Genomic DNA, 26,587 nt, shown 5'->3' on the forward strand with positions numbered 1-26,587 from the left:
CTAAGGTGCTGGATGGAAAGACTCAACATATACAGTAGCTCTCCTGGACTGGGTCTCCGTTTTATCTGCTACTAACCTTCAAATGCAGGTTTCTATTCTAGCCCACTACAGCACACTAGCAGTCCTCCGGGGTTATTTAGCTATCTTAATCAGCTGATAAGCGTTAGACTACCGAGGTTGGTAGTCAAGTAAATTAACGTTTGTATTCCTTGCTCACATTAATCAAATTGATAATTTAGTTAGTAAGCCAGTCCATAGACAATGTCAGGCAGAAGTGGAGCCTAGCCGGAGAGAGGCGGTGGTCAGTGTGCTGGGTGACCCTAGCAGGGCTCATTGATGTAGGGAGCTAGCTAGCTATGCTAACGTTGGTTGGTTGGTTGGTTGGCTGGTAGCTAGCTAGCTCCAGACTGAGCTGGGTGTAGGGGACGAGCTAGCACACGGTAGCTCGCTAGAATCCAACAACCATTGCATGCGGTAATAGTGTAGTGTCGTATTTAGCTGGCTAAAGGCGAGTTAATGGTCGAACGATTAGTTAGCAAGATAATGTTCTATGATCCTGTTAACTAGTGAGCTATTTACACGAGCTAAAATAACAACAGCTAGCTTGCTAGCAATGTTAGCAACTGGCCCATCTCCACCCCCAGAATTATAATCTGTAATTTCACAATTTGTACGGCCATAAAAAGTCACGTGCTCTCTAAAAACACATTTTTCTATATCGATGTTAATAAATACAACAACAGTATATGAATGTCCTTACCTAAATAAACGTTTAAATTTCCTTATGCTGCCAATCCCGGTTTATTCCCCGTTTAATCCAATGAAACTGTTAGACAGAATTCCCATCTAGCTAATATATTACGATCTCGTCCACCCGAAACCTTGTAATCTGGATCATTGCTGCACTAATGTCGCTTGCAAAAGGTTATCGCCGAGATTATTTGTATATTTTCCTGGTGTCTTTCTCTTTTTCTTAACAGTGGAGAGTGTCCCCTTTCCCCTCTTTGTTCTGTAATCCAGTAAAATTGAAACTCATTCGCCTCCGCTAATCCCAGCCCAACTCAACAACCGCATCTATTGGCTGTAATTTACATACAGGATTAAGGAACCTCTGGGAAAACCACGGAGAAAAACTTGCCTAAAGTACGTGATGCGACAAAACAAACAGATATTTAATAATAAGACCCATAATTCACAATCATGCCTCAGTCAACATTACTGACCATCAAATAATACTGCACACTCACTAGGCCATTTATATATTATTTATGCATGATAATTAACATTAAAAAGCAAAATCAAATTTTGTTTCCAATTTACACGTATTGGTGCTTTTTCAGTTGTTGCCTAATCCCCCCCAGACTATAAAAAGGTAGGCTATGGCTAATGGAGAGGAAAAAAACTCACAGGCCTCTTGTTTGATAATGCATGACCTCTATAATATAAAAGTTGACTTCAATTGTGAAATATTTTAGTCAAGCACATGAGCAGGGCCACAACTGTCATAACATGTCCATATGCATGTGATCCTGGCAGTTCGATTCATACTTTGTGACGTTGAAGTGCATTTCAGGAGCCCCTAGTGTTGGAGTGCAGTATTTTACAATCTGTTGCCACCTTAAGAAATAGTCTTATCGCTGTCAAACCTTTTTCTGCACCATGGGTTCACCTAGTAGCCTATAGTTGTACATGCAGTAGCCTACATACATTTACTGTGAAAGTTGTATAAAATACATGACATCTGTAGTCTGGTGCAGAAAATGGTCTAGGTGTTGGGAAGGGGTAGGCTAAAACTAATCTTAGTCCAACATGAAGGATTATTTTATTTTGGGCGGCCTATCCTATGTGCCATGTTGTATTATATTTCTTCAACATTTCAACACTCAGTGAAAATGGGCGTTTATCTAACTTAGCAGGCCTGCAAAAACATCACATTAAAAATGTCCTCATGAAATAAAACACCACGATTGTTTTCCGCATTGTTAGTATTTAATGACTCAATCTCAGATATCATTATAGCAATCAGGGGTAAGAAGTGTTCTCCATCTGAAAAAAGGCAATATACAGTATCCACTGACCAGTCTGTAGCTGTGTCTGCCAGAGGGCCAGCCCCACCCTTCTGCCCATGAAATGTGTTCCTCCCCAGTCTTACATTCCACGTTACTCCGTATAATGTTCTCCCACAGACCGAATATCAACACAGACCCAGTAAACACAGTAATGGACTGTACTTATCATCTCCCTGCTGGCTTATTAAACGGAGATAATAGCCTTTGGGAGACTAAACATTTAAGTTCTGTACGTTGTGATTATTTGCAAATGTTGTCCAGATGTTCTCAAAGGAGAGGGAGCAGGAGAACCTTCACTGTTTGGGTTCCACTCCCAGCCCCTGAGTGGCCTACAGTACATAAATAAAAGGTCAATGTCATACCAAGATAAGAGTTTTTATTCTGGTTTAACTTCTTAAATATCAAGTAACAGTACCTGTTTTGGTGGTGTATAACTCGTGACTGATTAAGTTAATACTGCCGTTTACCAATGTGTTCCAAAAAACATTACATGTGGTGCTATAGTATCCCCACAGTTTAATGAAGCCTTATTAATGAAGAACTGGGACCCAGTTAGTCCATCAGTATGATGATAGCTATTGGTGCAGTGGGACCAGTTTGATTGATCCAGTTGGCTACGAGACATTTTGACATTATGCACAGATCCAGAATAATGCATTTATATTCATAGACACAAGATCAGCCTAAATTGAATCCAGCAACCCCACCCTGTTTTTTCACGTTCAGAGTCTGAAATGAAGCAAGAGTCCATGGATGTTGGGAAGCTTAGGCCTGGGCTCCAACACGTCCGTCAGCGTCCACCGTCAGCGTCCATCACAACACAAGACATGAACCTGGGCGAGTCTCCAATGTCAGACGCAGGCGTCGAACGCAATGCAACAGCTGCAGTGGAGCTGCTGTCATTCGTTACAATGGATTCATTTCCTTAACGTGTGGAGGTGGATGGTGGATGGTTGACGCTGAGGGGCGCAGTGGAGTCCAGGGGCTAGCGAGTCTGAGTCCAGGGGCTAGCGAGTCTGAGTCCAGGGGCTAGCGAGTCTGAGTCCAGGGGCTAGCGAGTCTGAGTCCTTCTGAATGTGACGAGCCAAACCTGCATCTAAAAGGACCATCAAAAGAAATGTGGCTAATAAATAGGAACAATAGTGTGTCTGCTGACGCCAAATTCTTCTTTTCTTCAAATCCTCTGATTCAAAATTTATTTGGATCAAACTGTAATAAACTACCATTTCATTGAGTGTATTAAGTTTCTCTCCTGTCCAATGCCGTTATTGGAGGTAGTAGACAGGGTGGGTATCACCCTCAAAAAGTTGTACCAATAACTGTTCACCTCCACATCCACTATTTTACAGTATCTTTAGCTGTCTCTAAGATTGGCTAATGGATGTTTTTTTGTGACACATTATTTTCACTAGTTGAGACAGAGTCATTGTTTTGGTAGTAACTGTAAACAGAAAAGGTCATCAAAAGCAGTCCAGTGTAGCGTTAGTCCTGAGTCTTAACGACATCACCGGCTTCTTCTTTACGTTGTTCCTCTGAAGGTCCCAAAGTCAAGTGAGTTTTCCTGTCCTTCATCAGTGCTTCTCCTGAAGACGAGAACAGGAAATACAGCACACTGAGGGAAACACATCTGCTGTGCAGTATGCCAATATTTTACTTATGATAACTTAGAAAGAGCAAAAGCAAAGTCATAGACTTATGTGAATGTAATGTCAACCTATTCATGTCGAAATTTAAAAAGTAAAAAAAAGATTTTGCAGACTTGAGTTTGATCAGTAGCTTTTAACGGTAATGTGTTGAATGAATACATACATCTTGAGTGAAGGGGGAATCCTGTTGATGAATCCCATTGGTTGAGTTTGCTCCACCATACACCTGAGAGAAGAGGACACAGTGAGTCAGGTGAGGAGGCAGAGAAGACGAGGACAGAGAGACAGCCCGGTCCCAGAGGGAGAGGTGGGATCTTACCGGGCTCTTGTCTGGGCGCGTGCGCATGGCCTGAACCAGCTGGTCCACTTCCTGGTTGTGGTCCAGGGCGGTCCTCAGCGCCTCCTCCGTGCTCTGCAGCCGCTGGCGCAGACGGGTCACCTCCGAGTCCAGCGCCGACGGGTCCAGCATGGAGTAACGTCGGTGGTCTGGGGAGGACCGCTCCCGCCCCTAAGACACACACACATACACGCACACACACAACATACACAACACACACAACACACACAGACACACACACAACACACACACACACACAAACACACACACACAACACACACAGACACAACATACACACACACACACACACAACACACACACACACACACACAACATACACAGACACACATACATAGACACACACACAACATACACAAGACATACACACTTTGATCATTCAAGCTACACTATGTACCAGAAGTAATGGAATATAATTTGATTTTTCTCTCCTTCAGTCAAGTATAAATTATATAGTTACAATACTGCTTAAAGGATGAACCTCACAGTACAATATAATACAATATGAAGACGACGGATTTGAAATAATTGTGCTCAGTTGAGAAGCCCTTGGAGGAGCACTTAGGGTTATCCAATGACCCACACACATCTAGCCCTGCTTTCATGGTAGTGTGAGTAATAAAATGACTGACAGGTGATTGGATTAGATACGACAGGCGTGGCTATGGTTTGGGCTGTGACCGACGCCTCCTGAGTGCCCTGGCCTTCGCAGGCTCTCACCAGCAGGATGAGCTTGTCCCGGAGGGTCTTGATGTCGTCCTGGAGCTTCTGCTCCTTCACCCTCCACTCGGCCTTGTGCACCTCACGGCCCAGGTCCCTGTCCACCCCGGGGGAGTGGCGGGGCGAGTCCAGCAGGAGGACGCGCAGCTCGTTCAGGCTCCTGAGACGGGGACAACACACGCGACGTTACCAAATCAAATCAAACTTTATTTGTATAGCGCATTTCATACACAGAGGCAACACAATGCGCTTTACAGAGAACAAGGGAGGTGGGGCATAGGTCCCACCCTACATATTCCAGAGGGAAGCAAAAAAAACAGTTTCACCCGGGGGCCAGAAAAGTGAGCTGTAAAAATTCTTCCCTGACCTCTCTCAACGAGACGATCGAGCAAGCTCCTGGAAAATGTTTGTCTATTGGCTAAGAACATTTACAGAGCAGTCAACATGGGCTAGATACTTCAGAAGAGAGGCATGAGTAACAGGAGAGTGCACACATAGCTGTTACCACCAGCGAGGGACAGGCGTGGGGGGGTGGAACCAGGGTGTAGGCTGAGTAGGCTCATATTAAAGAGCCACATCCATCCATGTTACATGAAATATCTGACTGTAAGTTATACAAAATACAAATGATCATGTTATTTTGTTAAACCATGCATTATCAGGTTAAGTATCGTACAGTATAGAGACGATAGATATACAATGTGTAATTAAATTAAAATCAATATTAATTTAATATTATCCTCATCTGACACCAATCCCTTAATGATATTTCAGAGCTGTGTGTGGTCCTTAAGAGGTGTATGTGCTACTTTCCCAAAGAATAATGTCTTCTTTTCAGTTACAAAGCATTCTTAGCCATGACAGTGCATTGATTTGAGGGGTAAAAAAGCTATTTTGGCCTCCGTTTCAATCAGGCTAATTGCCGTCGTTAGCGTAGCAGCTTTTACCCTAAGTGGATTGATCCCAATAAAGCAAGATGGACATTAGTTGAAGCATGGTGACTGAACATCACAAAGAGGCCTGCTGCTCTCCAAGCTCCTATACTGTAGTCTTCACCTTATGACTTTGGAAAAACAACATTTCTCTGTGAAAGAAAGAGTGAGGGCAACATGTACAGTGCACTGCTGTCTCTGACTGATGGGTGATCATTGGAGCCAGTCACTGGATGTGCATTGCAAAAAGTACATTGACAAAAGTGTGAATAAATTCCACATGATGCAGCCATATGTAGAATTCCAATTGTTCAGGATGAATAATAATATTAGTATGTCCACCCATGTATTTAGAACATTACGCTGATATAGAGCTAACTTAGTCAGAATGAGGCTCACTGTGTGGGCAGTGGGGGGAGCCTCATCCCCTTTATATCACATGGAATGCAACTTCCATCTAATCCCAGTGGGCGAGCAGGGACAGAAATAGCTTCATCCTAGGATGACTATTACCTCTCTTTCTTCAGCAGCTCCTGGCTGATGACCACCAGCTGCCCTGAAGCATCATGGGACTTCTTGGTCATGGACTCGAGGTCCGCCTCCAGACGCATCTTCTCCTTGACGAGGGCATCGGCCTTCTTCTCCCCTGAGCGAACTTTGCCCTCCAAGGCTGCTCAACCAATGAGAGAGTGAACACCGATTTGGACACCTGTGATTTGTAGCTACAAATGGTATTGTGCCAAGTCTCAACGCCAGACCCTTGACAGTTCTTTCGCTGATACACTATAGTGTTGCACGGTATACCGATACTAGAAAGGTACCGCGATACCCTGCCGTCAATAACGCTACAATAACTCATTTTATTAGTACCGGTACTTTAAGAATGAGCCGTATTTCTGAGTTGGTCGAGGCAGTGTGCGCCTCTCTCCCTCTTTGCAGTGTGTGTGTGTGTGTGTGTGTATGTGTGTCGCGCTCTGCTACTCTGTCCCTCTGGGGCAGTGTGTGTGTGCGTGTGTGTGTGTGTGTGTAGCGCTCTGCTACTCTGTCCCTCTGGGGCAGTGTGTGTGTGCGTGTGTGTGTGTGTGTGTGTGTGTGTGTGTGTGTAGCGCTCTGCTACTCTGTCCCTCTGGGGCAGTGTGTGTGTGTATGTGTGTGTGTGTAGCGCTCTGCTTCTCTGTCCCTCTGGGGCAGTGTGTCTGTGTGTGTGTGTGTGTGTGTGTGTGTGTGTGTGTGTGTGTGTGTGTGTGTGTGTGTGTGTATGTGTGTGTATGTGTGTGTGTGTGTAGCGTTCTGCTTTTCTCTATGCCTCTGCTACTCTCTCCCTAAGCAGAGTGCCTTTAAAACTGTCAGTCCAGTTCGCCAAACTATTTTCAGACCAGTCGCTTATTTATGCAAACGTTTGGGGCGAACACAAGTATAACGGAAAAAAGTTGTAAAATAGTTTGCAAAAAACGTTTGAGAAGGAAAGTGAAAGGGCTGAGGGCTGCTCAGTCGGTTGCTCTAGACGGTAGCGAAGGATTTCCAAAATGCAAAAGCGCATTTTGGGCAATATTTCAGATCTAAACCCAATGCTAATAGCTGGCAAACCTAATGAGGCAATCTGTAAACTCTGGAGCTCGTCGTGCCATAAAGTGAACCCCACTGCTCTCTGCGAGCCCCTCGCACGCGCAGACAGAGGAGAGGATCAGTAGCCTGGCTCCCGCCCCTCAATCTGAATGGCAATTCAATCCGAGTGTCAGACTTGTGGAGCACAGCAGACATTTTCAGTTTATAATTGTAGCATCCCAAGCTTATTATTTTACAAAGTAAATTAATTTAATGAATAAAATAATACAAGTAAATATATATGTAATTTTATATATAGTCACTCTCCAGACTCGTTGAATCGCTGCGCTCCGCATACTGAAGCAATAACTCATGAGAGGGTGTGGTATATGGCTATATACCACAACCCTCGAGTGAGTTATTGCTTTTATACAACGGTTACTTTCTCGGGAAACATTTATGTGATAAATACCAACTATTTCAGTGTCTTAATATCGATTTCAGTTAACTCCACCAAGAAAAGTAGTTCCTAAAACGATCACATTAGTATGGAGTATCAAAACGACGAACAATGAGCCCTAGCAACCAAAACTAATACTCTTGTATCAAACCGTAACGTAACCAACAGACGGCAGTAATAATTGACGCAGTAATATTTCACATAGAACAATAAAGAGGCTTTGCCCGTGGTATATCGTGGCATATAGAACGGCTCTTAACCAATCAGATTGCGCGGTCGGAACTACCCGTTGTATAATGTGCCATATTTAGGGATGTAACGATAACTGGTATAATGATAAACCACGATAAAGCTTGATTACATTTGTTGCAATAAAATTATCATTAAAACCGTGTTTGATTTCCGCGCTTTGAAAAACTCACTCACTGTAAATACTGTCCAGCATCAATCAAAGTTCCCCGAGACACTTTATTCTAATATTTATACAAGCAAAAAGTGCATAGCACTGCTAATTTTATTTGTGGTTTTTCAGTAGTTTTATACCGCAATAATACTGATAACCGTGATAATTTTGGTCACTATAATCGTGATATGAAATGTTTCTACCGTTACCTCTCTAGCCATTTTATATCTTAGTTGACATTCAGAAATCAAAGCGGCAATAAGCGATTTCCTACCGCTAGATGGCAGTAAGAGACTTGTTTACAAACGAAAGGCCTAAAACATATAACATGTACACTTAAGGCCCGGGGGCGAAGCTAAATTATGGGCTGTAATTTGACAACACAGGCTGAGATGCTGGAATAACAAGACGAGGCGACCGGTAGGGGTGAGTCATTGAAGTTGGACGCTAGGGCTCAATTAATCTATCTGATATTAGGTGGGTTTAATTAGTTTTGACCCATATTCATCCACACCAAATAAATGAGCCATAGTAGTTGAAGTGTTCTGTGCCATTTACCGGTAATCTGAGATTTGAGGGCGTCAACCTGGGACGTGAGAGTAGACACCTCTTTTTCCCTTTTTGACAGCTTCTCCATCGTTTCTGGAAGAAATGGGAGATCTATGAATTACTGTCCTGAAAAGGTCAGTAACAAACACAATTAAAGAGTTTTATCAAGCTGCTAACAAGTTGATATACATCCCATTTATTTATATCAAAATCACTTAAATTCAGTTTATTTTTCATCAAAACAAAATTACATTACCTTCAATATTCTGTTTTAGTTTAATCTTTTCTTCAGAGATCTCATTATCTTCGATCATCTGTCAGGACAACAGAAATTAGAAGGTTAGGTCATTATATAGTCAAACCTTTTTCTGAAGGCTAGCATTATAATAGCATCCATAGCCATGTGAGTGTCCTGTGCTCACGTTAGCGTCCTGGGAGGAGGGGTGGTCGGCCTGGACGGCCTGCAGCCGGTTCTCCGTCACCCTCAGCTTCTCCTCTAGGCTGTGGAGCTCTGCTCTGCTCTGGGCCTCGGCCTTCTGCAGGGCTTCGTAGTCCGCCATCTTCTTCTGGGCCAGCTCCAGTCTCTCCCTCAGCTCCTCCCTGGTCCCCTCCTGCTCTCCCTGACACTTCTCCAGCTCCGCCAGCCGCTGTTCTGCCCTCTGCAGCTTGTCATTGGCCTCCCTCAGCTCCGCAGCGTGCTGATTGGTGGAGGCCTCCGATTGGCTCCTCCAGTTCTGGCTGCTTTCCCCCAGCTGGTCCTTGGCCTCCTGCAGACGAGCCCGAAGCTCCTCACGTTCCTTGGTCACCACTGCCGCCTCAATCTCATGTCTGGCCTTGAGGTTCTCCACCTCCAGCTGGTGCTCCATCTTCAAGCTCTCCAGGGCGGCGCGCAGCTCCTGGGGGTCCTGCTCCTGGCCCTCGGCAGGACTGTGGTTGCTGGTCAGCGAGGCCTTCAGGTCCTCTAGGGAATGCTGGTGGTCATTGGCTAGGGTGTCCAGCTTGACCTGCCGAAAGGGGATTAGAGATCATCTAAAATACTTAAAGACACAGACTTAACACAGTCCCAACCTTCACAGCACAGCTGTCTCTGCTGCCACACCCGTCTGACCTTCCAGTTGTCCATCATCTCCATGTTCTCCTTGGTGGCCTGCTGGACCCTCTGCTTCAGCTCACTGATCTCCTGGCTCTGCTTGTCCACCGTGGCCCTCAGCCTGTCCGTCTGCTGCTGCCCGGCCTCCAGGGCCGCCTCGTACTTCTCCCTCTGCCGGCTGCTCTCCTTGTGGTGCTCGCGGCCGGCGGTCAGCAGCTGCTCCCTGAGGAGCAGGGTCTCCGAGTGGGAGCCTGACCCGGGCGTGGCCTCCCCGTCCTGGGATGGATGGGACTCGGAGTCGGGCCCTCGGAGTCGGACCTGGAGGTCCTGGATCTCGACTCGCCGCAGGGCCAGCTCCTCCTCCAGCTGCACGACGCGGCTCTTCTCCTCAACCGTGCTTTGCTGGGGAGCGAGAGACAACGGTCATCACTGAGGTAACTGCATGAGTGTCCCTTCAGAAAAAGGGTCATGTCAACCTTTTGACGTACAGTAATGACATCATTCCTGTTACAGGATGATAATGACATCACTCGTGAAAAAGGGTGACATCACTCCTGGAAAAGGGTGACTCCTCCAAGTGTCTGACAACCTCTGTGAGTGTGTGAGTATCACACATTTAAGTGCTTGCATACTATGCATACAGACTCAGATGAAAAACAGGCAAAGAAAATCACACAAGCATAGAAGCTAGGTCTGTAGGCTAATAAGCGTTAGACAGGAAATCCCAGGGGCTGGGGAAATCCTCTCCTTGCAAGTGCAGAGCTTCTAACTTAGGAGGTGCAATGGGACCTATAACAGGTCTGTTGGAAGATGAGAGAAAAGCAAGCCATTCCCTGATTGACCTTCTAGAAGCAGCCAGGCAGCCACGGCAAACCTCGGACAGAACCAGAACAAAGGAAATAGCGAAGAGACACGAGAGATTGGCAGTTCTAATCAAACCAGTGGGATTCCATGATTGGCAGAGCAAACCTGATCACACAATGTGCAGATGTTAATATGGACCACAGGACATCAAGACAAAATTTTCTTGATTTTGGAAGCACTATGCAATCCCTAGAAGTTGTAAGAAAGTTCAGGAAAAGACAATGGTGGAACACGAGGAGTGAGAATTTGCTGTTCAAGGCTGAGCTTCTTGGCAACATTTCAGATGAATTAGAATCGGAACAGTTTAGATTCAGCAGCTTAGCAAAAGAACAAAGCTGAAAACGAGTCCATTTTGTTTCACCTTGGTTCTCTTCCCCAACCTCAAGGATACTGCATCAAGTCTGCGTCTGCCCTGTTGGTAAAAGCAGACCTCACGGTATATTTGAAGCTCTGGGGTACAGATCATCTTTAGAAACTGACCAAGACCTGTCTTTTTTGTTTGTTTCATTTTGTTGGAAAATGATGTTGAGCATCAAGCCTGATCATGAAATGTCAACTGATTTTATGTTTCATGGTGATTCTTTCAAACATTGAACTCTTCCGGTCAAACTATTGACCACACTGTAGAAATGGACCTTAATACTAGAGGCCATTCTGACTCCATCCAAATACCTCAGATCGTGTTTAAACATCAGCAAAAGGAAAAAGGAAAAAGTGAGCAGAGCAAATGAGAGATGAAAGACGGCCTGAGCGGTCTGCAGCGTCACGCTACCACAGAAGCAGCCAGGCTGACCAGTCTCCAACGCTCCAGCGCTCAGTCCAGCAGAGTGAGGAAGCAGAGGGAGACAGGGGCGGAGAGCCCAGAGGAAGGGAGGGTTTCATATTAGATGACGGGAGCCAATTGTTCCAGGGAACCTCCATGGTTGGCCAGCGAGAGTTCCATTGTGAGAACTTGTGCTATGATAGCAGACACAGTTTCTCTATGCTTTATTCAATGGAGAAGGAAATATTTTGCTAATCTGACTTACTGTAGAACTATAGCAGATGTATGGGGATTGAAACAATAGTTCTTATGCACATGAGTGATTTATAATTCAAAACGTGACAGTAATGTGTTTTTGTTCAACTGGGACTGGGCAGGACAAAATTATTATTATAGTTCTGATTGATTCAGTCATGGTTGGTTTAAATTTGCTGAGATGAAGACCATGCTTTTTCTATTCAACTGACCACGAGCTTGGAGACCTTGGAGCGATTCTCAATACTGACATAAGCATCACTTTCTTAGCAAACACCTTAATAAAAAAAGTGGGTCTTTGGGAAACTAAAAAGGGAGCTGCGCAGGTAAGAATGGGCACATGGGAGGACTCGGTAATGGAGGACGCTAGCGTCATGGTTACCCTCTTCTCCTCTAATTCTTTATGAAGTTTTTCTGCTCTCGACTTTTCAAGATACAGACTCTGCTCGAGCTGCCGAATACGGGCATGCTCCAGTTTCGTCTGATGCTACAAAGAGAGAGAGAGGGAGAGAGACAAAGAGAGAGAGAGAGAGAGAGAGAGAGGAAGAAGAGAGACAAGAGGAAGAGGAATATAAAAAAGACAAGACACAGAGGGACAGAAAACAACTGAGAGAAATGTGAAGTTGACATTAACTGCAAGTTGACATTAACTGCAAAAACAGATTGAATTCGGACAAACGTCTTACAGAGAGAGTATACTATATTGAAAATTTGGAATTATCCAACTACCCGGCTAAACATGTTCAAATGAACATTTGGAAGCATGCAAGTATTACCACAGCTAATCAGTAAGTATTACCACAGCTAATCAAGTATTACCACAGCTAATCAAGTATTACCACAGCTAATCAAGTATTACCACAGCTAATCAAGTATTACCACAGCTAATCAAGTATTACCACAGCTAATCAAGTATTACCACAGCTAATCAGCATCATATCAGAGCTACCTTAGCTGTCAAGCGGTTTGAAACTTTAATGGTTGTAAAGGAAAGAAGTGATGAGCCCTATTATAAAGAAGTGATAAGCCCTATTATAAAGAAGTGATGAGCCCTATTATAAAGAAGTGATAAGCCCTATTATAAAGAAGTGATCAGCCCTATTATAAAGAAGTGATAAGCCCTATTATAAAGAAGTGATGAGCCCTATTATAAAGAAGTGATGAGCCCTATTATAAAGAAGTGATCAGCCCTATTATAAAGAAGTGATGAGCCCTATTATAAAGAAGTGATAAGCCCTATTATAAAGAAGTGATAAGCCCTATTATAAAGAAGTGATGAGCCCTATTATAAAGAAGTGATAAGCCCTATTATAAAGAAGTGATGAGCCCTATTATAAAGAAGTGATGAGCCCTATTATAAAGAAGTGATGAGCCCTATTATAAAGAAGTGATCAGCCCTATTATAAAGAAGTGATGAGCCCTATTATAAAGAAGTGTTGAGCCCTATTATAAAGAAGTGATCAGCCCTATTATAAAGAAGTGATCAGCCCTATTATAAAGAAGTGATGAGCCCTATTATAAAGAAGTGATAAGCCCTATTATAAAGAAGTGATAAGCCCTATTATAAAGAAGTGATAAGCCCTATTATAAAGAAGTGATAAGCCCTATTATAAAGAAGTGATAAGCCCTATTATAAAGAAGTGATAAGCCCTATTGGAAAATTGAGACATTGATATGGATGTCCTACTTAACATTTCAAGATGATCTGTTCAAGGGTAACTTTTAAGACCGCAGATACATACGTACCTCAAGGTCTCCTTTGGTGATGGATTCTTCCTCCACTCTGAACTGAAGATCTTCAACTTTCCTGTAGGAACATTTTGGCCACTAGGTGTCAGTAACTTGCCACAGAATGGATCACAAACCAGGTACAATACTAAGGTACTCACATTAACCAATATTAATAAATATACAAGCCAATAAAAACACTTCTAAAGAGAATATGGAAACACAAAATGGAAATACACAGAGCTCAGCTGTATACCTTTTCTCTTCTTCAAGCTGATTGGCCAGCTCTACTTTGTCTTTCTGAGTGCTGGCCAATAGAGTTCGCACTTGCTGGAGGTTGGTTTCAGTCTCTGTTACATACTGGAATCAGATAACCGACACATACTTATATAAACACAACACAATCATACAGCTTCACTATTAATTCCTGGTATGCAAAGTAAACTCATGATTTGGTCAATATTCACCAGAGAACCATAAAATCCAGTCTGAGTTAAATCCAGTTCAGAATGTTTAACATACAGTAGGGCCTAATTTACAACTTAGCCATTATCTTTTTGATTGATTGAGATAATTTTCAACTGCTTCCATGCTGTCCTTTGTGTGGGCAATAACATTTTCTAATGCTAGCACAATGTTACCGGGGTAGCATCCACTACTAAGCTCACTTTAACACTCCACAGTGCACCCAAATAAGATAAAACAGGACAGTCTCCCGGGGTTAATTTGAGTGTTTACACCATCATTTTTTAGGTCAAACTATTTACTTTGAGGAGAACTATTTTCTCTGTGGATGTACGGCGTGACCTTCATTTTGAAATCACATGAAAGAAAGCTACCGGGCCTGAGTTTCAGCTACTGGCGGTTCTCACTGACAAAGTCAATGACTCCACTTAAAAATGGTATGGTTGGTATAAATACTCCAATAACCCAGATAGACGCATTTAAGGGTGATTTTTCAAGACAGCAGATACATATGTTTTATTTGCTCTAGCTGCACTGTGGAGTGTTTGTGTGTTTGGTAGTAAATGCTACCCCAGTACCATTGCATTGCGCTAGCATTAGCTAAATGTGTGCCCACAAGAACAGAATGGAATCAGCTGAAAATGGGCTCCATTGTTCAACAATATACTGTAATAGTTAAGTCGTAAACAAGACATGTAAAAAATTCGGAACTACCCCTTGAACACAGGTCTAAATAGTGCTTGACTTTATCAGTAACATAACCGTACATATGACATTCAATAGGATTTGTATATCTTAAACAACTCCAGCTCCCATTTCCTGCTCCATCATCACAACTGACTCACTGGCCTGATTCACTGTCTGGCCCTGGCTCCCTTGTCCAGTCTGACTCACTGTCTGGCCCTGGCTCCCTTGTCCAGTCTGACTCACTGTCTGGCCCTGGCTCCCTTGTCCAGTCTGACTCACTGACTGGGCCCTGGCTCCCTTGTCCAGTCTGACTCACTGACTGGGCCCTGGCTCCCTTGTCCAGTCTGACTCACTGTCTGGCCCTGGCTCCCTTGTCCAGTCTGACTCACTGTCTGGCCCTGGCTCCCTTGTCCAGTCTGACTCACTGTCTGGCCCTGGCTCCCTTGTCCAGTCTGACTCACTGACTGGCCCTGGCTCCCTTGTCCAGTCTGACTCACTGACTGTAACATGTTGTGTTTTGAGTGTTGTTTAGTAACACTGATGCTGTCATCAAAGTACATCATTGTCGCTAATTACCCAATGAGTAATGGAATAAATAACTAATTATTCTCAATGTCATCCTCCATCCTTCTGATTAACAGACTAGCTATTAAAGGATAACAAGCTTTATCAATAACCAATGTTTTCATGAGGTTTTCATCCGAGTCAAAACAACTGTCTTTCCATTCTGAGAAAATGTGCTTCAATCATTACCTCATTTCGTTAGGTTTAACTGATTACATGAACCCTATGTGCAATGGCCGTGGGAAGTATTTACCAGTACGTACTACAGCTGACCCTAGAAAGTACATACTTTGCACGCAGTATATCCAATTGGGACATACTACCATGTCATAACATTGCACCTTGAAATGTGACCATGTCTGTCGCTGTCCATGAAGTAACATTCATCCACAGGGATTCATCAAAACGCCTCCGGCACGACTCACACGTGACTTAATTTCCGATGAACACAGGATTGTGGGTCAGAATAACCAGAAAAGTGTGCTGGCTTGCATACTGCTAAATACGACTGGATGTAGTAGGACATCCTGGTATTTTCGCCATACTGCATGTGGTTATACTACGTATTGGGACATACTACATCCATGTTTGGCATACTATCCAACAGATATCCAAAACTTAAAAATACCCCACTAAACTGAAGTTTGTTTGCTTACCAAGCTCCAATCTTGTTAGCATGCTCCAAAAAGCAACCAAACTTCTTCAAATAACACCTGACACTGACCACAACTGAGTGTTCAACGCCACTGACCTCAGTCCAACGGTCTTATCCCATCTCACGCGCAAAAATCTAACGTTCAGGCATGTCTGTTTCTGTGTGATTCTTTGTATAAAGGAATTATTTGTCATTTTCAACAACCTATAACAACATGTACAGTCTTCATCTTATGGATGAAGGCTTTAATATGGATCGACATCCCGCCTTGTCCTCTATCTGTAGATTCTCAGCCATGAGTGCACTTACAACATTCAGAGGAGGTCAATTGTCCAGTTGTCCCCTGTCCCTTTAACACTAGCTCATTGACTCCTCCCCTCTCCCAGCCCCCCCGGTACCTGCAAGTGTTGGGCCTTGAGGGCCCCGAGCTCCTTCTCCACCTCACAGATGTGGCTGGTGGCCTTGGCGACCTCGGCCCTCTCCAGGTCCCTCTCGGCCAGCAGCTGCTCGATGTGCTGCTGCTTCTCCTTCAGCGCCTCCTGCAGCGCCGTGGTGCCCGAGATCTTCCTGGCGTAGCGCGACGATGTCTCCGTCAGCTGGGGAGGAGGAGGGGGGCGGCAGGGGGAGAGAGGGAGGATGAGTGGGGGGAGAGGAAGAAGGGAGAGTGGGGAAGACAGAGAGGAAGAGCAGGAGGAGAAGGGGAGGGAGGGGAAGAGGGAGAAGAACGAGACAAGGGAAAAGAAGAACGAGACAAGGGAAAAGAGAGGGAGGAGGAAAATTAGAAGCGAAATGAGAAGAATGTACGTGTGTGTGTGTGTGTGTGTGTGTGTACCTGTACATAAAAAGGACAATTCAGACACAACGTAATAGAAATGCAAGAGGGACATTCAGGATATCTGAAGAAGAATCCCTCACACCTCAAACCATGAACATTTCAGGAGGAGGAAGAAGAAGGAAGGGGACACAAAATGGAGCACAAAATTGGGTCACAAAGGTATACACACACACACGCACACCTGTGGCAGGAATTGGCCACGCACCAGAAACCCTCTTTGTTGGTCACTGGCCCCTGGAGCATAGCGGTATGTAGGGTGTGATAACTGGGACTAATTCACAATGAGGGAGGATACGGCCCTTTGCTCTTTATTCATGTCCATCCACATCTAGAAGGTGTATCACCCGACTCATGAAAACATCTGCACGTCTACATTTTGGTAAGATGCAAAGTATGACACTATATGATGACACTGCACTCACCACACGAAAAACGCACAATTCAACTCGCTTTTTTGGGGTTTTCCATTGGGCAAAGAGCACAGTTGAGTCGAGTTGTGCCTTTTTTTCATATCACCTCCTTTGAGGTTCCAGGTGAGCTGAATTAAGCCAAACGGTGACATGAAAACACTGAAGACTACTGATTGGTCGGAAACATGGTAAAGGAAACTCAGTCACTGTAAACAGGAACTCAAAAAACACATGGGATGAAATTAACACAGGCCTTAGCTCTAATTTGAGCTATAATTTGTATTTGTATTTTGTATGCTGAAGGCGCTGGGTGTTGAGGGGCTGTCTTGGTTGACACGCCTCTTTAACATTGCATGGAAGTCTGGGTCAGTGCCAAAGGAGTGGCAGACTGGGGTGGTGGTCCCAATATTCAATAAAGGGGACCAGAGGGTGTGTGCCAATTACAGAGGCATCCCATTACTCAGCCTCCCAGGGAAAGTGTACTCCAAGGTGCTGGAAAGGAGGGTCCGGCCGATAGTTGAACCTCAGATCGAAGAGGAACAATGCGGATTTCGTCCTGGTCGTGGAACCACCGACCTGCTCTTCACTCTCGCGAGGATCTTGGAGGGGGCTTGAGAGTTTGCCCAACCTGTCTACATGTGTTTTGTGGACTTGGAGAAGGCTTACGACCGGGTCCCTCGAGAGGTCTTGTGGAGGGCTATGCGGGAGTATGGGGTGAGGGGGTCCCTACTTAGGGCCATCCAATCCCTGTACACCCAGAGCGAGGAATGTTTTTTATAAAATGCAGAGGAAATGTGGCTTAGACTCACCTCACTGTGTGTGTCTGTGCGTGTGTGCGCGCATGTGAGTGCATGTGTGCGTGCGTGTGTGTGTGTGTGTGCGTGTGCGTGCGTGTGTGCGTGTGTGCGCGTGTGTGTGTGTAAGCGTGTGAGTGCGTGTGTGTGTGTGTGTGTGTGTGTGTGTGCGTGTGTGTGCGTCTCACCAGGCCGGTGCGGCTGGGCCGCCCCCCGACGGAGGAGGCCACGGAGCTGACAGAGCTGATGGAGGAGGAGCTGGGGCTGTGGGCCAGAGAGGACACGCCCATCGCCATGCGCTTGCTCTTCTTGGCCTTGGCCGGGCTGGTGGACGGGAAGCCGATGCGGATCACCTTGTGGATGGGCGCAAACAGACCGAACTTGGGGGGGCACTGGAAATACCTGAGGGGGGGAGAGAGGGAGGGTTAAGGACACATCATGAAGGCTGGACAGCATCTTTGACTTGTCTCCTGTCCCTCTTAAGACACTTGAAGGTGAAAGACTGAATACTGGATAAGCTTCACAGACTCCAACCAGGTCTTGATGTTCATGAATATTGATGTACGTTAAGTCCTCTTGACATTTGAGGTCAAGGGTGCGAAGAAGCAATATAAAATAATTGGGCTACAGCGTACGGCCCGGTCCAGATACACACTGTTCTCTGCCTTCACCTCTCGGGAGGATTTCATTAGAGAGAGAACACGTGTTCTAGTGGGACGTCCATCTTGGAGATTCCTAGACACCTGCATTTCACCCAGTCCTCTTTCAGTATGTTAGACCTTTTAGTTGCTGTTGAAATACAGAACACCACAAATACAGCTGTGTGAAAACCAATCATGAACAAGGTAAATGAGACACCTTGGCAGGCAGAAACATCTTTACATGTGGTATTAATCTGTAATATGCGATTTCACAGTCATGTTTGCCATATGTGATTTGTGACTAGCTGCTATGCATTAACCTTCAGAAAGTCTCCACTCAGGGAATTGCTCCTAGTAGAGTGGTTTTCAATCACGTTTTGAGAGGGAAAAATACATCTTTCAAAAGCAAACTGATGAATCAGATATGGCATTGCGGTGTGGAGCGTGTTCAATCTGGAGCAGCCTGTTCTTCTCTTGAACAATGAGGACTTTCTTGGGATATCTTTACTGTGGTTATCAATGAGCGACACTCATAGTTATCTGCTGCCAATTTATTTTCCCTTTAAAATGAGAAATACTCAGCTGAATGAGACAACAACTAGGGGGTAAGAAAAGCTTATCAGGAAGCGAGGGATGCCTTCGGTTTAAAATCGACCAAAAACAAAAAGAAAAGCTCCACTGATAAGGATCCCATCTTGCTCGACGCTAAACCATGTGATTGATTTCTGAGGCAGAAAGTCCTGCAGCAAGGTCTGTCAGACAGCTGTGTGTGTGGTGCGTGAGGGACAAAGAGAAACAGGAGAGAGAAAAAGAGAGAGAGAGAGAGGAAGAGAGAGAGGAAGAGAGACAAAAAGAGAGAAACAGGGCGAGAGAGAAAGAAAGACAGAGGGAGAGAGAGAGAGAGAGAGAGAGAGAGAGAGAGAGAGAGAGAGAGCAGGGTGTGTACTGTGTGTGTGTGTGTGTGTGTGTGTGTGCGTATACCTGGTTCCAGCCACTGCCCCATCGTTCTTCCCCAGGGGCTCGTCCAGCTCCACGCCGCACCACTCCCCCTTGGCGAAGTCCGTCTCCCCCACGTAGCGGACCACCCCCGTCTTAGTGCCCCCCACCTGGCAGGACAGGAGGAGCGTGATGAGCAGCAGCAACATGGAGCTAATGACGTCAACAGGACATGGCGTGGCCCAGCAACAGAGGACGTCACTGTAGTGCATCCAGTATGATCAGACTTTATTGTCCCCGAGGTCCGCGGTGGTGTATTGCTAAACGTTGGGTTCTGGTGCCGCTGCCCACCGGGGACCTGGGTTTGAGCCCTGGTCTCGTCAGAACTGAATATGGACGGATCCCACAGGGGGAGAGGCCTATTGGGCCGCCACTCCCGAGGGTGGCTAGTTTGATTTTGGCACGAGGGCCCGTCGCTCTATGCTGACCCTGTCTGGTGTATGAATCATGGCCACGGGTTTGAGAGAGTCGGGTAGCTGGTAGTCAGGTAGCTGGTAGTCTGGTAGCTGGTAGTCTGGTAGTCAGGTAGCTGGTGGTCAGGTAGCTGGTAGTCAGGTAGCTGGTAGTCTGGTAGCTGGTGGTCAGGTAGCTGGTGGTCAGGTAGCTGGTAGTCAGGTAGCTGGTAGTCTGGTAGCTGGTGGTCAGGTAGCTGGTGGTCAGGTAGCTGGTGGTCAGGTAGCTGGTGGTCAGGTAGCTGGTAGTCAGGTAGCTGGTAGTCAGGTAGCTGGTAGTCAGGTAGCTGGTGGTCAGGTAGCTGGTAGTCAGGTAGCTGGTGGTCAGGTAGATGGTAGTCAGGTAACTAGCTGGTAGTCAGGTAGCTGGTGGTCAGGTAGCTGGTAGTCAGGTAGCTGGTGGTCAGGTAGCTGGTGGTCAGGTAGCTGGTAGTCAGGTAGCTGGTAGTCAGGTAGATGGTAGTCAGGTAGATGGTAGTCAGGTAGCTGGTAGTCAGGTAGACGGTAGTCAGGTAGCTGGTAGTCAGGTAGCTGGTGGTCAGGTAGTTGGTAGTCAGGTAGCTGGTAGTCAGGTAGCTGGTGGTCAGGTAGCTGGTGGTCAGGTAGCTGGTGGTCAGGTAGCTGGTAGTCTGGTAGCTGGTAGTCAGGTAGCTGGTGGTCAGGGAGCTGGTAGTCAGGTAGCAGGTGGTCAGGTAGCTGGTAGTCAGGTAGCTGGTAGTCTGGTAGCTGGTAGTCAGGTAGCTGGTGGTCAGGTAGCTGGTAGTCAGGTAGCTGGTAGTCAGGTAGCTGGTGGTCAGGTAGCTGGTGGTCAGGTAGCTGGTGGTCAGGTAGCTGGTGGTCAGGTAGCTGGTAGTCAGGTAGCTGGTAGTCTGGTAGCTGGTAGTCAGGTAGCTGGTGGTCAGGTAGCTGGTAGTCAGGTAGCTGGTGGTCAGGTAGCTGGTGGTCAGGTAGCTGGTAGTCAGGTAGCTGGTAGTCAGGTAGCTGGTAGTCAGGTAGCTGGTAGTCAGGTAGCTGGTAGTCAGGTAGCTGGTAGTCAGGTAGCTGGTGGTCAGGTAGCTGGTGGTCAGGTAGCTGGTAGTCAGGTAGCTGGTAGTCAGGTGGTCAGGTAGCTGGTAGTCAGGTAGATGGTGGTCAGGTAGCTGGTGGTCAGGTAGCTGGTGGTCAGGTAGCTGGTGGTCAGGTAGCTGGTGGTCAGGTAGCTGGTGGTCAGGTAGCTGGTAGTCAGGTAGCTGGTAGTCAGGTGGTCAGGTAGCTGGTAGTCAGGTAGATGGTAGTCAGGTAGCTGGTAGTCAGGTAGCAGGTGGTCAGGTAGCTGGTGGTCAGGTAGCTGGTAGTCAGGTAGCTGGTAGTCAGGTAGCTGGTAGTCAGGTAGATGGTGGTCAGGTAGCTGGTGGTCAGGTAGTCAGGTAGCTGGTAGTCAGGTAGCTGGTAGTCAGGTAGCTGGTGGTCAGGTAGCTGGTGGTCAGGTAGTCAGGTAGCTGGTGGTCAGGTAGCTGGTAGTCAGGTAGCTGGTAGTCAGGTAGCTGGTGGTCAGGTAGCTGGTGGTCAGGTAGCTGGTAGTCAGGTAGCTGGTGGTCAGGTAGCTGGTAGTCAGGTAGCTGGTGGTCAGGTAGCTGGTGGTCAGGTAGCTGGTAGTCAGGTAGCTGGTAGTCAGGGAGCTGGTAGTCAGGTAGCTGGTAGTCAGGTAGCTGGTGGTCAGGTAGCTGGTAGTCAGGTAGCTGGTAGTCGGTAGCTGGTAGTCAGGTAGCTGGTAGTCAGGTAGCTGGTGGTCAGGTAGCTGGTAGTCAGGTAGCTGGTAGTCAGGGAGCTGGTAGTCAGGTAGCTGGTAGTCAGGTAGCTGGTGGTCAGGTAGCTGGTGGTCAGGTAGCTGGTAGTCAGGTAGCTGGTAGTCGGTAGCTGGTAGTCAGGTAGCTGGTGGTCAGGTAGCTGGTGGTCAGGTAGCTGGTGGTCAGGTAGCTGGTGGTCAGGTAGCTGGTGGTCAGGTAGCTGGTAGTCAGGTAGCTGGTAGTCAGGTAGATGGTAGTCAGGTAGCTGGTAGTCAGGTAGCTGGTAGTCAGGTAGATGGTAGTCAGGTAGCTGGTAGTCAGGTAGATGGTGGTCAGGTAGCTGGTGGTCAGGTAGCTGGTGGTCAGGTAGTCAGGTAGCTGGTGGTCAGGTAGCTGGTAGTCAGGTAGCTGGTAGTCAGGTAGCTGGTGGTCAGGTAGCTGGTAGTCAGGTAGATGGTAGTCAGGTAGCTGGTAGTCAGGTAGCTGGTGGTCAGGTAGATGGTAGTCAGGTAGCTGGTGGTCAGGTAGATGGTAGTCAGGTAGCTGGTAGTCAGGTAGCTGGTAGTCTGGTGGTCAGGTAGCTGGTAGTCAGGTAGCTGGTGGTCAGGTAGCTGGTAGTCAGGTAGCTGGTAGTCTGGTAGCTGGTAGTCAGGTAGCTGGTAGTCAGGTAGCTGGTAGTCAGGTAGATGGTAGTCAGGTAGCTGGTAGTCAGGGAGCTGGTGGTCAGGTAGATGGTGGTCAGGTAGCTGGTAGTCAGGTAGCTGGTAGTCAGGTAGCTGGTAGTCAGGTAGCTGGTAGTCAGGTAGCTGGTGGTCAGGTAGCTGGTAGTCAGGTAGCTGGTAGTCAGGTAGCTGGTAGTCAGGTAGCTGGTGGTCAGGTAGCTGGTAGTCAGGTAGCTGGTAGTCAGGTAGCTGGTAGTCAGGTAGCTGGTAGTCAGGTAGCTGGTAGTCTGGTAGCTGGTGGTCAGGTAGCTGGTAGTCAGGTAGCTGGTAGTCAGGTAGCTGGTGGTCAGGTAGCTGGTAGTCAGGTAGCTGGTAGTCAGGTAGCTGGTGGTCAGGTAGCTGGTAGTCAGGTAGCTGGTGGTCAGGTAGCTGGTAGTCAGGTAGCTGGTAGTCAGGTAGCTGGTGGTCAGGTAGCTGGTGGTCAGGTAGATGGTGGTCAGGTAGCTGGTAGTCAGGTAGCTGGTGGTCAGGTAGCTGGTAGTCTGGTAGCAGGTGGTCAGGTAGCTGGTAGTCAGGTAGCTGGTAGTCAGGTAGCTGGTAGTCAGGTAGCAGGTGGTCAGGTAGCTGGTGGTCAGGTAGATGGTGGTCAGGTAGCTGGTGGTCAGGTAGCTGGTAGTCAGGTAGCTGGTGGTCAGGTAGCTGGTAGTCAGGTAGATGGTGGTCAGGTAGCTGGTGGTCAGGTAGCTGGTAGTCAGGTAGCTGGTGGTCAGGTAGCTGGTAGTCAGGTAGCAGGTGGTCAGGTAGCTGGTAGTCAGGTAGCTGGTAGTCAGGTAGCTGGTGGTCAGGTAGCTGGTAGTCAGGTAGCTGGTGGTCAGGTAGCTGGTAGTCAGGTAGCTGGTAGTCAGGTAGCTGGTAGTCAGGTAGCTGGTAGTCAGGTAGCTGGTAGTCAGGTAGCTGGTAGTCAGGTAGCTGGTAGTCAGGTAGCTGGTAGCTGGTAGTCAGGTAGCTGGTAGTCAGGTAGCTGGTGGTCAGGTAGCTGGTAGTCAGGTAGCTGGTGGTCAGGTAGCTGGTGGTCAGGTAGCTGGTGGTCAGGTAGCTGGTAGTCAGGTAGCAGGTGGTCAGGTAGCTGGTGGTCAGGTAGCTGGTGGTCAGGTAGCTGGTGGTCAGGTAGCTGGTAGTCAGGTAGCAGGTGGTCAGGTAGCTGGTAGTCAGGTAGCTGGTAGTCTGGTAGCTGGTAGTCAGGTAGCTGGTAGTCAGGTAGCAGGTGGTCAGGTAGCAGGTGGTCAGGTAGCTGCTCTCTCTTCGCGGGGTTGTGCGACGGATCCCCCGCAGAAGCGACAGGTGACAACTGGACAATAGGTCGGGTGTGACTGGCTACCAAATTGGGTGAAAAATAGGATAAAATCTGAATACTTTATTGTCCAGTTTTGCCCATCTGTTTCTTGTCTCTTGACGTAGCTAGCGTGGACATGCCATCTAGGATTTAAATATAATGGTCCTGTAGTAGCTCGTCTTCTCCCCCATCTCACATTATTACTGACAATGAATCAAAGCTTATTTAACTGGAGAATGAGATCAGACAGGCGTCGTGTTGTTGAGGGGGAGGGGCCACAGAGACGACAGCGTTGCACCGCCAGAGTGTGGTCATGCATGTGAGGGAAGCTGATACGGCCTACATTTATGCGCCGGAAAAGAGGTCAGATGTGGCTACGCTAGCACGATCAGACAGACAGACACAACAAGGATGGAGCAGGTTCTGGGGTCTGAAGAAGCACAAACACCCCCACCATGGCTTCCAAGGCCAGCGGCCCCGGGCCCAGGCTGGCGCTGAGGCTCTCTGAAACACATGAGACTGGATGATTTCACCTCTGAATTATGGATCTCTCAACGCCATAATGGTTCTAATACCTGCCCTATCGAGTGGGTGCTTCTTAGACAGGGAGGATCAACATGAGTTGGGTGCCATTAAATGTATATTTCCAATGATAGTGTGACACTCTTATTATCTCGAGAACAGGTCACTGTATGAAGTTGATATTCAGCAGGTATATTTCAAATTCTGCTGGTTCAAATTCGGAATCTTAACTCTGCAGCAGCTGATCATTCCAAATAATTATGAATGCAAATAGTGCAACGGCCCCGGAAGTGGGGCCTTCACATGTTAATGATTTAGTGAACATATTTAATGATAAACTGGGTGAAGCCTTTGACTCCGTTAACACCAATGAAACTGAAAAAGGTCGTAGCGAAGCAAAAAGCTCCATGGAGGAGGAGATAAATGAAGTTAAGAGAACATGCAGGAGAGCTGAGCGCACATGGAGGAAGACCAAGCTACAGGTCCACCATGATATTCTCAAACAACACGTAAGAAATGCAAGAAGAGATCACTTTGAGAAATGCAAGAAGAGATCAAAATTGATCTCTAGAAATCAAAACAATTCCAGGGCACTTTTGTTTGATTGACAACCTTTTAAATCCCGCCCCCTATACTGTACGCCTATAAAAATGTCCTCTACTTCAAAGTGTGAGGAAGTTGTAGCATATTTCACAGACAAGATAACTGGCATCAGGATGAATATCACCTAGTCAAGACCAAATGTTTTGATTGATGACCCTCTTCCCCAACAGAGCAGGGTTATGAACTCGTTTACACCGGTTACCACAGAGATGCTGAGCAAAGTGAGGTCATCTACCTGCCCCCTTGATCCTCGGCCCACCAAGTTCTTCAACTTGTCATCTTTTAACTCTGTATCCGTGGACACAGTAGCTATTGTAAAAAGCCTAGCTGCAAATTGTATCCCGGACACTTTTAAGTCAGGTTTTCGCCAGCATCATAGCACAGAGACAGCGCTGGTCAAGGTTGTAAGCGACCTTGGAATCAATACTGACTCGAAAAAGCTCTCTGTCCCCTGAGTGCAGCGTTTGACACTGTAGAGCATGAGATCCTTGTTAGAAGACTGGAGAACTGGGTCGGCCTCTCTGGGCCAGTCTTTGACTGGTTCAGGACGTATTTAACTGTCCGAGAGTTTTATTCTATATTAACAGTATTTTTTTTTTAATGATTAATAATTTTTTATTATTTCTTAACCAACATACAAAATATAACATCCACGTATACATATAACCCCCCCCCCACACACACACACCCCTTAACTTGTCATCACTACATACAGAATTGCATTAGGTTGTCTACAAGAATATCCTCCCTCGTCTGCATTGGATACGTAAAATAAAACATAACTAGACCTTTAGAAAACCATAAAGATCAACATAAGTACAGTACATATTTTTTGTCCATGCATAAAAACAACACAACACCATATACACGTCTCCCCACATACTAACCATCCTTGTCAGTATCCCTCCAAAAAGGTTCAATATTTACCCCATTTTCTCATATACACATCCAACCCACCAAACCTTTTATACAACATTCTCTCAAAAGCTGCCACCCTCGCCATCTCGACGATCCATTTGTGGACTGAAGGCACACCCTCTGTCTTCCATTCTCTGAGTAGGATCTGTCTGCCTATCATGATACTAGTTTGCACCCAGCTTCTAATATGTCTGTCCCCTTCCGTTAGGACTGCACTATCCCCCAAAACAAAGAGTCTAGGGTTGAATGGAATTTGGAACCCTAAAATCTCACATAGACTATCATATATCCTGGTCCAAAGCTCTTGTACTTTATCACAGGACCACAACACATGAAGTAGATGACCATCCTCAGACTTACAACGCCAGCAGTCCGGTGTATCTTTAAACCCAATTCTAAATAATCTGGAAGGAGTCCAATAAAAGCGTTGCATAATTTTAAATTGAATAAGGCGTACCCTTGCATCCCTTGACATCTTTTTAACATTCATACAAATCCTCCCCCATTCCCCATCTTCTAATGTCAGATTCAGGTCCCTTTCCCACGTCTTTTTGAGAGCTGACATTGCCCCGCTACCCAGGTCCTGCCCTGCTACCCAGGTCCTGCCCCGCTACCCAGGTCCTGCCCCACTACCCAGGTCCTGCCCCACTACCCAGGTCCTGCCCCGCTACCCAGGTCCTGCCCCGCTACCCAGGTCCTGCCCCTACCCAGGTCCTGCCCCACTACCCAGGTCCTGCCCCGCTACCCAGGTCCTGCCCCGCTACCCAGGTACTGCCCCGCTACCCAGGTCCTGCCCCGCTACCCAGGTCCTGCATCAGCATGGAATAGTACACAGACGCCTCATGTCCTTTCCCATAGTTCCTTAAAATTGTATCTAATAACTGGGCAGGTGTGGGAGCTGGTGT

General features: G+C 46.7%; 2 protein-coding genes across 3 annotated transcripts in view; both read right to left on the reverse strand.

Moving 5' to 3' along the window:
• gtf2ird1 (GTF2I repeat domain containing 1) overlaps window positions 1–988 on the reverse strand; it is a 40,491-nt gene extending 39,503 nt beyond the window's left edge. For both annotated transcript variants that reach the window (XM_084450179.1, XM_084450178.1), the window contains exon 1: window positions 761–988. The gene's annotated coding sequence lies outside the window, so the exon portion shown is untranslated. The remainder of the gene's footprint in view (window positions 1–760) is intronic.
• A 2,652-nt stretch (window positions 989–3,640) lies between these two features.
• clip2 (CAP-GLY domain containing linker protein 2) overlaps window positions 3,641–26,587 on the reverse strand; it is a gene marked incomplete at both ends in the record, with an annotated part of 54,378 nt that continues 31,431 nt past the window's right edge. The window contains 16 exons of the mRNA XM_084449819.1: window positions 3,641–3,652; window positions 3,879–3,941; window positions 4,035–4,223; window positions 4,791–4,950; window positions 6,236–6,392; window positions 8,689–8,772; window positions 8,936–8,993; window positions 9,102–9,683; window positions 9,788–10,171; window positions 10,995–11,045; window positions 12,034–12,138; window positions 13,398–13,458; window positions 13,636–13,739; window positions 16,149–16,346; window positions 17,978–18,191; window positions 19,412–19,536. Of these exons, the coding sequence (XP_084305945.1) occupies window positions 3,641–3,652; window positions 3,879–3,941; window positions 4,035–4,223; window positions 4,791–4,950; window positions 6,236–6,392; window positions 8,689–8,772; window positions 8,936–8,993; window positions 9,102–9,683; window positions 9,788–10,171; window positions 10,995–11,045; window positions 12,034–12,138; window positions 13,398–13,458; window positions 13,636–13,739; window positions 16,149–16,346; window positions 17,978–18,191; window positions 19,412–19,536 (2,547 nt within the window). The remainder of the gene's footprint in view (window positions 3,653–3,878; window positions 3,942–4,034; window positions 4,224–4,790; window positions 4,951–6,235; window positions 6,393–8,688; window positions 8,773–8,935; window positions 8,994–9,101; window positions 9,684–9,787; window positions 10,172–10,994; window positions 11,046–12,033; window positions 12,139–13,397; window positions 13,459–13,635; window positions 13,740–16,148; window positions 16,347–17,977; window positions 18,192–19,411; window positions 19,537–26,587) is intronic.

The sequence above is a fragment of the Borostomias antarcticus genome (genome assembly GCF_949987555.1).
Source record: "Borostomias antarcticus genome assembly, chromosome: 15".
NCBI classification, from domain to species: domain Eukaryota; kingdom Metazoa; phylum Chordata; class Actinopteri; order Stomiiformes; family Stomiidae; genus Borostomias; species Borostomias antarcticus.